This window comes from Arachis ipaensis, chromosome B5 (genome assembly GCF_059453495.1).
Source record: "Arachis ipaensis isolate K30076 ecotype BB chromosome B5, ASM5945349v1, whole genome shotgun sequence".
NCBI classification, from domain to species: Eukaryota; Viridiplantae; Streptophyta; class Magnoliopsida; order Fabales; family Fabaceae; genus Arachis; species Arachis ipaensis.
Genome location: NC_142440.1, coordinates 2,316,071 through 2,328,885, shown reverse-complemented (window position 1 = coordinate 2,328,885; position 12,815 = coordinate 2,316,071). Strand labels below are relative to the sequence as shown.

The 12,815-nt window shown below is 32.5% G+C and overlaps 2 protein-coding genes across 2 annotated transcripts; both read right to left on the bottom strand.

Moving 5' to 3' along the window:
• Nucleotides 1-347: 347 nt before the first annotated feature.
• On the bottom strand, nt 348-1,033 carry LOC107642426 (large ribosomal subunit protein eL39). The gene is made up of 3 exons (XM_016345777.3): nt 942-1,033; nt 727-830; nt 348-628 (listed from the first exon to the last, which is right to left on the bottom strand). The coding sequence occupies exons 1-3, from the start codon at nt 942-944 to the stop codon at nt 580-582; spliced, it is 156 nt and encodes a 51-aa protein (XP_016201263.1). The 5' UTR covers nt 945-1,033; the 3' UTR covers nt 348-579.
• A 10,010-nt stretch (nt 1,034-11,043) lies between these two features.
• On the bottom strand, nt 11,044-12,385 carry KUF1 (KAR-UP F-box 1). The gene has a single exon (XM_088488400.1). The coding sequence runs from the start codon at nt 12,262-12,264 to the stop codon at nt 11,137-11,139; it is 1,128 nt and encodes a 375-aa protein (XP_088344526.1). The 5' UTR covers nt 12,265-12,385; the 3' UTR covers nt 11,044-11,136.
• Nucleotides 12,386-12,815: the final 430 nt, after the last annotated feature.

The following is a 12,815-nucleotide window of genomic DNA, read 5'->3' as shown; positions in this document are numbered from 1 at the left end:
AAAACAAGGGATAGAAGAATGGAGAATGATGGTGATTGATGATCTTGATTGATGATGCAGCTGTTGCCATGGTCGTTTCTCTTTCTTCCAGCTTATACTAATTACCACCTCTCTCTCCAATTAATACCAAAAAAAAAAATATAATCACAAAGCAGCCCCATAATTAGACAAAAATTTAAAAACTATCCTGGTCCTAAGGATCAGAAAATACTTTCTCCATGCTAAAACCCTCCCACATAGAAATCCTCAATTACAAACGGGTAGCTAGAAAACCAAGCACATCATCTTCAATTTCAGGAAACATCATAACAACTATAAATAAGGGATTCAGCACCAACAAACATTCATAGTATCATAAATATAAATTATAAATAATCATGAAACAAGACAACTGAATATCATAACCTAAGTATCACGTTGTAAACATCATAACAATTGTGCGCTTCACATAAATATCAAACCAAAAAGATAACAGATTCATTGAAAATTGAAAATTGAAAACTGATAAATGAATTTACAATCTTCGAATATCATAGATTGTACTACAAAACTAGAATGGGAGAGGTAGATAGTTCCACCTTAGAACCCTAGCTTGGTGCGGCGCCAGTGCCTGCGCTTCGCATTATACCTGAAAAGAACACACAGATACAACAACAGCATCAGTATTTCCGAGATTCTGATGAAGAAATAAACAAATAAATTTGAACGAAAATGAAAACTATGAACCTGATGGTATTGTCCGTCCTCATGCGGATCCAGTAAGGAATTGGCCTGTTCTGCCTCATCTTCTTGCCCAGCTTCTTCTTGATCCTAAAAGTCTTGTGTGAAGGCTGCACAGTAAATTAAGAACGATCAAACATTGAATCAAACAGAAGAGCAAGGAGCTTGCAAGAACTACAACACAGAAAAGAAGAAACTATTGTCTGTTTGCTGAATCTTACCATTTTTTAGAACCCGATGAGTTGCTGGCAACGAAACCCTAGAATGAATGTGGTAGCAGTGTGGAGAAACTTATAGGCCCATCTAACTTGTAACTGTTTGGGCCCTGGAGTCCATTGTTGGGCTTAGCTAGTAGTGTACTAGCCCAGTTCAAAATAAATAAAAGTTCTAGCGAAATAAAAAATTGATTTGAGATTAATTTATGAAGTTTTCAAAGTGGATAAATTTTTATTTAATAAGGTCAACAAGCAGGGACAGACCTAAGGGGGTGAGTAGTGGCCCGGCCCCGACCTCGGCCCCTGCAGAATTTTGAAAAACTATATTTATATATGAGATGTGTTTAAAAAATAAAAAAATATTATGTAATTTAGTAATTCTATATATATTATTTTTTACTATATGATGAATTTATGTCTTAATTATTTAATTCACTAATATTTTTTACTTAACTAATTTAATATCATATCTTCAAATCTTTGTACTTTTCAAATTAGTTTTTATATAATAATCTCTATATTTATTTTAAAAAAATTATTTATTTTTTTATATTAACACATTTAACATTTATATTATTATATTAATAATGAGTTACGTAGTTATATTTTAGTAATCACATCATGTACTTTAGATTTTTTTTATAAAAAATACTCATTTATTTTTTTCTAAATTTACATTGTTAAAAGAAAAAATTTTATAAAAATATCTTATATCTTGTATTCTATAAAGATACTGTGTTTTTTCAAACAGTTAATAATTTATAATTTATTTTTAAATTTTTAAAATTTTTTGAAAGAATTAATTTTAATAAATAAGATATTTGATAATTTTTAACTAAACACGCTATAACTTATTGGTATTTTATAATTTTATAATAATATTAAAAATTTATAATTATATATATATTTTGTTAAATCTTTTAAAAAATTAACTCTAATAACTATATGTTAATTATTTTTATAGAATGAAAAAAAATTATCTAAAATTCGGCCCTCCATATTAAAATTTCTGGATCCGTTCATGTCAACAAGAAACTACCATTTTATTTAAATAAATTATTGTTTATCTTATTTTTGCATCTGACTTTTTTTTCTAGTAATTAAGTATTGTTATAATAAAAAATATGGAAAAAAAAAACTTTTCACACTAAAATTTATTTACTATTTTACCACAACTTCTTCATGAATAACTAATTGGTGGGAATTAGCATTTAGCATTAGAGGAAATGGTTTTGCATGAATGCTTGTTCATGTTTGACAATTTGTGCCTCCATCCTGGTTGAAGTTGATGCAACTCTTAATACAATGCTGTGTACTTTTGTTTGGTTTGTCAGTCCAGAAGGAATTGAAGCACTTTGTAATGATGTGAATGTGAACCATACAGATGTTTGGAAATATTTGAAGTTACATGGAAATATTCTATCTGACAAATATATATTAGGCTCTGAAGAATTTCAACATGTTATTTTTTATTAGTTTATAATTTCACTCTTAATTATAGAAATGTTGAATTTTCATGTTTGGTTAATGATCTAAAATTTCAAATTTTTCATGTATTTTTTTTACCTATTTTTTTTTTTTTGTCAAATGGATTAGACCGTCTCTAATTTTAGGTATTACTCATGTATTACACACTCACACACACTACATGAGTTTATTTAAGGGTTCATTTTTTTTCTTATAGGACTTGAATCCCGATGCAGCTTCTTGTGAGACAGCAGATACTGCCACTAGCTCCAAGCCTCGGCTGCTCCCTTACCTACTTTAACTTGGAAGGTCTCTATTACAAAACCAAGTGACAGGTCCAGTGAAGGATTACTATGTGTTCATAACACGCAGCGGAAGAAAAGAAAGTAATCTTTAAAGATCTATTTTGTGTTTAAACTTTATTCCAATAATATATTTAGATCTACCAGAATAACTACAGAGCTCTCAACATGGATCCATGGAAAAGCTTGTACCGATTTTTTAAAGAGGTGACGCTTTACTTCTTCTCCCTTCTGTTTGGATTAATATTGCGATTAATTGCAGCTTCAATTATAAATTCTCGAGTTTTGACATATTATGAGGTCCTAACTATAGAAAGATCTATGCCTTGAAAACCATGTGACCTTGCTGTTGTAATAGAAGAATGAATGAAGGGGAAGTGTTGTCTCTGCCCTTTCCATTGAAGGATTTTTATGTTTAGTTGATATCGATAAAATTTTTAAATATCAATTTTATTTTTTAAATTAAATTTCACTGAACGTTTACAACTACCCAATTTCGAGACATGAGACATCCACATGCTATTTTACATAAGTAAAAATACCATATTTCTTTCTCAATGTTATTGTTTGATCTATATAGTTAATTTTAATTATAACTCTAAGACACAAAAATGAATTAAATGGCTGACCTTCAAATAAGGTTCACATAATAAGAATGCATTTTCTCTTCAATGTTATCAGACAAACATCGGTTATAGTATTGGTTGGTGAAAACAGGAAATTTTCTTTTGTTTACATGCACATAAAATTCTAATTTTCGTTATTCAGATAAGATTTACTATACGAGAGACGCTCTAGATATAATTTAGAGCATAGTTGTCATAACCGAATCGATGATCGAACTGGTCAGGTTACTGAGTTATTGGGTCATTGATTCAACCGATAGATTACTGGTTGAACCGATTGACCCGGTCCTATATAAATAAAAAACAAAATATAGTCAAAAATTTAAAATATATATTTTCACTAACATTTTAAAAATATCTAGTTATTCTAAAACAATATGAAACAGGAACAATAAGTATTTTGTTAATTTTACTCTATCATAAATATTTTTATTTTGTTTTTATATTAAAATAATTATTATTTTCAAATTTCAATAATTTATTAATTAGTTTATATCTATTATACTATTATATCCTACAAGTATTTATTGAAAAATAATATTAATAGATATTATATAATTATAAAAAAAATAAGTGAGTTTATAATTATTGTTAAATAAAAATATAATTAATTTAAGAATGAATGAATAAGTTTATAACTAAAATTAAAATAAATTAAATAGAAATAAATTATTTGTTGAAAGTTATATATATATATTAATAATAAGTTTAACAGCTTGGTGGTTGTGAGTATCATTTTTTTCTTAATGAAGAGGGTTCGAACTCCATATAGTTGACTTAATAAAATACAGTTTTATTATAGTATTCAACTATTTATTAAGTCCAAAATTTTTTAAATAAATATAATTTTTATCAATTTTATGCAAACTTGATATTATTTACATTTTTACATTATACTATACATTTCTTTGTCAATTTATTGTACCATACTAAAATATTAATGGGTCCGCATAAAATAAAAGTAATCGCCTTCGACCTTTCTTAACAGAGATTATCGGTCCTCTTCAAGGTGGGTTTATCCCAGGGAGGGGCGCCCCCGACAATATAATCATTGCTCAAGAGATTGTACACTTCATGAAGTAGACCAAGTCCCATAAAGAAACTCTTGCTTTTAAAATAGACTTGGAAAAAGCTTATCACAAGATTGATTGGCGGTTCCTAGAGCATACTTTGGGCAAGTTTTGTTTTCCTTCAGCTACTATCAGATTAATTATGACTTGTGTTCGAGTTTTCTCGTTGACTTTATTATGGAATGAAAATAGATTAGACATTTTTGCTCCTAGAAGAGGCCTTCGGCAGGGAGACCCCATGTCTTCCTACCTTTTCGTTTTATGTATGGAGCGCCTAGTTGGGTACATGCTAATCAGGTTGATTCGAGCCTTTGGGATCCAGTGACAGTGACTAGGGGTGGTCCTAGAATTTCTCATCTCATGTTTGCAGACGATCTTCTTCTTTTTTGTAAAGCGCGAAAATCTCATGTAGAATGTGTTATGCATGCCCTCCAAAGCTTCTGTAGAGCATCGGGGATGAAGATCAATTTGGACAAATCAAAGGCCCTGTGCTCTAAGAATATCAATAATAGAAGGAAGGAACTCTTCACTGGTGTCTCTTCTATCCGCTTTACCCAAGACTTGAGTAAATATCTTGGAGTTAATCTTCACCATGCTAGAGTTACTAGAGCCTCTTTTAATGGTATTGTGGATAAGATCAAAGGTAGGCTTGCTAACTGGAAGGGCAGACTTCTCAATAGAGCCGGTAGGCTTTGTCTCATTAATTCAGTAGCGGCTTCCATTCCAACTTATCGAATGCAAGTATCTTTGTTCCCTTCTTCTGTATCTGATAAGATTACTTCTATGATGCGGCTTTTTCTGTGGAAAGGAAAGGTTGATGGAAGGGGTTTAAGTCTAACTAATTGGAATACAGTTGTCACCCCAAAGAAATTTGGTGGGCTTGGCATTAGAGATCCGACTTGCGCTAATGTTGCTCTGATAGGGAAGCTAATTTGGCAGCTCTTTAACTATCCGAAGAAGTTTTGGGTCCAACTGATTTTTTATAAATACCTCAAAAAGTTTGATATTAGTCTCTTCATGTCTCCCAGAAATACATCTCATGTATGGAGGAGTATTTGCAAGGCCTTTAATCTTTTAAGAGATGATTTCACATGGAATATTGGTCCTCTTAACCAATCTTTTTGGTTTGGAAAATGGAGGATGGAAGGTCCCTTGGCCAAGGAAGTGCCGTATGTTCATATTTCTGATTTTGAGAGTAATATTAGTGATTTTTGGGAGGATGGACAGTGAAAGCTTAAGAGGTGCCACACTCCCTTACCTGACCTTGTTAAACAAAGTATTCTTTCGTATAATTCAGATTGTCAAATGGGAGAGGGGGCTGGTTGGAGGTGGTCAGCAACTCCTTCCAATATTTATTCTTCTAGAAATGGCTACTTGTGGCTTTGTAAGCGTGTTTTCAGTTGGGAGGAGCAGACCAATTGGCTTTGGTTATGGCGGACTCGAGTTCCCGAAAAGTACAAAATTTTTATTTGGCTATGTATTCATAATGCAATTCCCACAACTGCTTTTCGATTTTATAGAGGTTTTGGCAGCTCTGATTTGTGCCCTCGATGTAATACTGAACCTGAAATGATTTCTTACTGTCTTCGTGAGTGCCCCAAGGCCAAAGCTATCTGGCATAGTTTGAATTTGGAAGTTCATGGTCAACAGTTAGATTGTTGGTTGCGCAGTGGCATGAATTCCAATGCCTTCCTCTTCTCGGCGACTATTTGGTGGATTTGGAGGGATCGTAACAATGATGTTTTTAATCCAGCTAATCCATGGAGAATGGGTAAAGTTATAGCTCTTATTCATGCTTCTCAATTTGAACTTCATAAGTTCTTATCTATACATCATGTGTCTACTCCTTCTTATTTGCTGCTTTCTTGGTCTCCTCCTACCCAATTTTCGATTAAAGTAAATTGTGATGCTAGTATATTTGGTGAATCTGTTGGTTTTGGATGTGTATTGCGTGATTATAATGGCTCTTGGTTGCGTGGTTGTGCTGGTTTTTTACCACGTGCTACTATTCTTCGAAGCGAATTTTTTGCAATTTGGAGGGGGCTAATTCTAGCATGGGAAGCTGGGTTTAGAGAGGTCACTTGCGAGGCGGATTGTTTGGATGCTTTTATCCTTGTTAATGATAGAAACAACCAAGTGCAAAGTTCTGATAATGATTTGGTGACTAAAATCAAAGAGGTATTAAACTGAAATTGAAGAGCAGAAGTCAATCTAATTCAAAGAGATGCCAACCAAATTACTGATGCTTTAGCTAAATATGCAGCATCTAATTGCATACAGTAATTAAAATAGAATAAGCCTTGAAAAGATTTAACAGTGTTATTACAATGAAACTACATCCCTGATGTTTAGTATTTTTTCTTTGTTTCTTCTTATCGTTAGACACCAAAAATCATTCACTAAGTTGTGTTAGGACATCAAGGTCAACAATTAGAGAGAAATGTTTACAGATAAAGTTAATATGTAATTTTCTAGGTACTTGTGAAATTATCTGTGAAAAAAAAAAGCCATTTTCCTTATAACATAAAGCATGAACATTTATTCTCGTTTTTTGTCCCCAAATTAAACTCATGTTTATTGGTAAAAAAAGTAGTAATAATATCCTAGTGAAGAAGTACATGGAACGAAGCTTTGAAACAATTGGATTTCATTCTATTTAATTTTTTTCCGAAATTTCAAATTTCACATCATTCGAAATTGTCAACGAGCTCAAAACTGATTGTTTTTGTGGCTGTCAACGTGAACAGTTACGACTTACCCGGGACAAAGGCAGAAAAACTTAAAACTATTTTGATATGAAATAAACAATAATGAGAGAAGATAAATCAAATCATAGCTTTGATCAGTCACCAAAAAAAAAATCATAGCTTTGATCCTAAACAACCACGTACACAATTTTCATGAAATAATCAAAAGTAGTCTTTTGGCGTATACGAATTGTTGTTATCATAATATCATTTATCAATATCACTTCACTATAGAAATTGAAGTCAAATATTTACAACCTGTATTCCTCAAATTGAAAATTGATTTTCTTTTGTAAAGTATATTATATAGACAATATAGTAGACCACTAGACCGATAATAATGTCTAACACGGTTTCTCAACAATGGTAGTATTATAATATTAAATCCTTTTCGGTCATAAATTTATTTTCCATGTGTATTATTGATGACCCTAATAAATAGAAAAATGGGAAAAGTGAGTTCTTGTCTCATTCGAAATAAGTTGTAGGTGTTTCGGTTGAATGAATCAATCAAGTGGCCCAAATTGCATCTCATCCTTTTGATTAGGTCAGATATTGGACTAAAAATTGTAGCAAATTTATATTAAGATTTAATTATGAAACTAATCTTTTAGTGGTCAATATTAACTAATTGTATTATCATCCTTAATAGGATCATTATTAAAGTGAAAACTACGTAACGAAAATTTACCTTAAACAAAAACTTATTTGCGGATCTTTTAAACTTTTCACAAATACAAAACAAATAATTTAATATTTTTCATACATAAATGTCATATTAATATAGTTTGACCTGGTTACTAATTGAGTTACTCTAGGGTCAAATTCAAGCTTGAAAAAGTGGCCTGATCATAAAGTTGAATTAGACATCTAAACTTGCGTTAGATTTAGTTCAGTATTAACTATTATTCGTCCTTTATACGTTCTTACCCATCTATTAATAGAATAATATTTCAAACAAAAATAATTTATATATTACTTTATTTGCTCTATAATTAAACATGTAAAATTTGTTGATTAAATAAAATATAAGTTTAACTTAAATAAGACCATTACAATTTACAAATTTATAGAAAATAAAATTGTAAATCATCGTGATATAGAATATACGATAAAATATTAAAAAAATTATTATATATATATATATAAAGAAAAATTTTTGGAAACTATTAATTTTTAATATTTTTTGTCATTATTTAGTCGTGTATAAACTCTAAAAAATATAAGTACAAATTATATTAATTTATGTGGATAAAATTTTAGTAAATATATATATAAATTATATAATTTTTTGTATGTAAAATATCTATAAATATAAATATAAATAATTATTGATTAAGTATTAGTTAAAAATGATAATATTTATTAATTATATATTATTATTTTAAAAATAATACATAAATTTAATAGTTGATTTTTTATACGTGCAAAATGGTAAAAATATACCTATCATGGAAATCTCCAACTGAGAATAAGACCAGAACAAATTTAATGACTTGGTGGTTATGACAAGATAGGATGGTAAAATACAAAGCGAATATACCAATTATATCACTAAAGTCATTAAATACAAGTGCAGTGTGGCATCCAAATCTATGATGAGTCATCATCATCACCTCAAGTATCCACCACTCACCTCATCCAACATTGCCACCACGTGAATCGCCATATCTCTCATCAGTCATCACTCCTCAAGTTGCCGGTCAAGAAAGGGGACCTATAAACCCCTCACAAGGGACTTTCATTACCAATGCCAAACTCTAATTTAGAGTTAATACTCTCTAGACTTTTGATTTAGAGTTAAAAAAAATTATGTTAAATTTGTCTCTAAATTATGATTTCTCACTTTTAATTTTATAAGTGGGACCAAAATTAAATAAGAGAGAGAAAACAATGAAATGTTAGATTTAACATTTGATAGCATCTAATTTTTTTCACTAAAGAGGATCCACTCCCCACACCACACACTTTGCACCGAACCAAAAATAAAAATTGAACAATATTACGGCTAAACAATTTTAATATAAATTTTAGAAATGTATTGTTCATACCCTGACCCAACACTAAGACCCAGGATCCAAGAAAAAAGGCCCAACCCAAAAGAGTTGAGTCTTTCATTACACCGACCAGATACCACGAAGTCGGCTATCTTCACGACTTGCTCTAAAGAAGTCGGTACGAGGATTAGCTGGCAGATAAACCCTCCCTCAAGAGGATAACTGCCCCTAGAATCTCTCTAACCACTTCCAGGAGCCATATCTTAACCTCCCTAAGATAAAGGGACGGTTATCCACCTAAAAAGGTGGCACTACTCCAACGGTGGTTATTGGATCACCACTATAAATACACTGACACCTCTCAGGTATCTTTAAGTTCCAATACATTCTAAACCTGCTTAACCCCCTGCTGACTTAGGCAACAGAGTGTCTTTGCAGGTACCACCCCCCATTCGTTCATACTCACGAGTCGGACGGAAGCCCCCAAGACGCAGACCCGCTCGAAGGCTTCCTTCCTCAGACGATCGGGCCAACCCAGTGAGTCCAGCCCAACAATCTCCGATTACCCATCGTAACATGTACTTTACCTGAAAATAGAAGTTTTTTGTGTATATATAAATGGGTGAACGTTGCAAGCATGTAACGTCCTGGATCAATACGCAACCAATGTGTTGGACACGTGGTACAATTGCATGCAATATACAGGTAATGTGTTGTCACGTGGCGCACATCGATTAATGCATATCCATTCAACACGCAGATAACGTGTTGCAGCACATATAACATGTTGAACTACTTTTCTAATACCTCCACAATTCTGTAAAAGGGATGCTTCCATAAAGACGCGTAAAACATCTTTTTGTAAAGACGCTTACATGCTGCATTATTATTAAACGTATTAATGAACCGATTATTTTTGAATTTCTTAACAAATTAGAATAAAACCGATTTTTTTATAACAATAACAATAAATCCAATTTTTTTTAGGAATCTAATTGTATTTTTAAATTTTTAGGGATTTAAATGTCTGCAAAACAAAAAGTCAGAGATATATTTGTCTTTTTATCAAAAAATTTAAAAATATTCGATTTAGATCGTGTAATTCGATCGGATCAAACCGGGTCTAATAATTATAATGTAGACAATTGGGTTTATTATTGTTGTTATAATAAACCGATTTTGTTCTGATTTATTAAAAAATAAATTATTAACCGGTTTAATAAAGATGTCCAATAATAATATAACACATATAAACATCTTTAAAAAAACATTTTTAATGTCTTTATTAAAGTGATTTTCATTCTGTAAAACACTTCAAATACCTATATTTAAACAAAATATTATTCTTTTTTCTATATCTAAAATAATTTTTGGAATATTACAAGCTATTTTTTTGACACCACATACAAGTATACACTCGAATACGTGCTCCACCATTTAACGGCTTGAAGACAAATTCTCACTTTCAACGACAGACAACCCATCACCTGCCACAAAAACAAATATAGAAAGAAAGTTGACTATTCAACCTATCTATAAAAAGGCATAAAGGTAAAAAAGAATAACATTTTATTTTACAAACAAAATATATCAACCAATAATAACAGAGAGTAAAATTGATAGATTCTCCCACGCACCCAATACCTAGTTTATTTTTTACACATCTCTAAAATTTTTCTAAATTCATAAGTTAAAAATTAATTTATTATAAATTAAAATTTTATTTTAAAATTGTCACAAATTACAATAAATTATTATATATAAGATATTATTGAACTTTATATTTATTTAAACAGATAAATAAATTGATTAATAAACTAATCTGTTAATTTTTTTCTATCTAAGAAAAAAAATTAACTCTTTTATTTCACAATTAAAATAAAAAAATTAGCCAATTACAGCAGGAAATGTTAGATTTATAAATTCTCAATAACTTTTCATTTTTTATCTCTTGCACAAATTAAAAGAAAAATAAAAATTAAAAAAAGAAACTCAAGCTTTAACAGAAAAATCAGTTATGGGCATCCGAGGCAGCACATGAACAGCTATAGCCTCAAAACGCTCCGGCAACTCCACCACCCATATCCTCCGAGGCCTCGCCACTACATCCACCACAAAAATCCCACCGCCGCCGCCACCACCGCCGCAAACGACACAAACCCTACCTCCCTCAGCAGAAACCTGTTCGGCACCTTTGAGCCTCTCATCTTCCAAAACCTCTTCCCAAGAATCTTGTTCCTCAACGTACCTTCTCATAACACCTTTCACTTCATCAACAACGAACATCACTTCTTCATCCATGGCCGCCACCGGTCCCCTCCACCCCGCAAGCATCCCCTCCGGCATCTCCTTCCAAAGATCCTCTTCAACATCGTAAACAACCCCTTCTTTCGCTGCATCGCCTTTAACGTTCACCATGCATAGCTTCCCCTTCCAACCAACAGCATCAATGGCTTCCCTGCTGAACCTTCCGTCTTTAAGAGCGGTCTTCTTCTCCCACTGAGACCCATTCTTTTGAGTGTCCCACCTCTCCATCGACCGCGCTACGTCGACGGAGAAGTGGGTCCCTATGCCGCTGGCTACGTAGACAGCGCCTCTGCAGACGCCAGCTGCGCACCAGCGGCGTGGGGTGGTGAGGCTGGGCCCCAAGGCCCATGAGTTTGTCACCGGGTTGAAGATCACGGGCCGAGGGAGGGCCGGGAAGAGGTTGTGGGTGGTGCCGGCGAGGAGAACCAGAGAGCCGGCGGCGGAGACGGATTGTATAGAGAGGTTGCGGGAGAGGAAGGAGGGGTGGCGGAGGTGGAGGTGGTGGAGAGGAGGGTGAGACGGTGGCGGAGGGAGCGGGTGCCAGTGGGATGAGATTGGATCGAAGTTGAAGAATTGGATGGTGGGATGGTGTGGCGGTGGTGGCGGTGGATGAGGAGAGAGAATGGCGTAGAGAGAAGAGAAGGGAGGGAAGGAAGGGGAGTAAATGAGGCGGCGCCATGAGTGGCAGATTGGGAAGAGAATTGAAGGGTGGATTCGTGTGAGACATAGGTGAGCTATGTGGTCTGGTAGACCTGGTATCAATGGAGGACCACCTTCTTCTTCCTCTTCATTATTCACTCTTTGCCGTTTCATGATTCAGATCAGAAGATTTGAATTGAAAAGGTAAAGTATGTAAGAAGAGGAGACTTCAGACTTATGGGGTTTCAGCTTTTTGGTTCATTAAAATCACAAGGCTGCCTTTCCAACTGCTCTGCTGTCCAAATAACAACAATAAATAATAAATGTCATAAAAAGTTGTATCACTGTATATCTCTAACTAGATTTCCATACACAATATACACACACCTTCATTTTTTATTTTATTTCTCAAAATATAATAATATTATAGTACAAACTCATGGACAGTTTGATAGTTAAAATTTAAAAATAGTTAAATAATATAACATATTTGATCATTAAATTTTTATTTAATAATTGTTAATTATTAATTTTATATGAAGAAAATTATACGTAATTCTTTATTTACTATCATTCAATTATGATAACTATATATTAAAATAAGGTAAAAATTTCAATACTGTTAATTTCACGTTGAAATTGATAGTTAAAAGTTGTTAAATAATTTAAATGATTTGATTAAATTTTTATCTAACAGTTATTAATTATTAACTTTACTTGAAGTT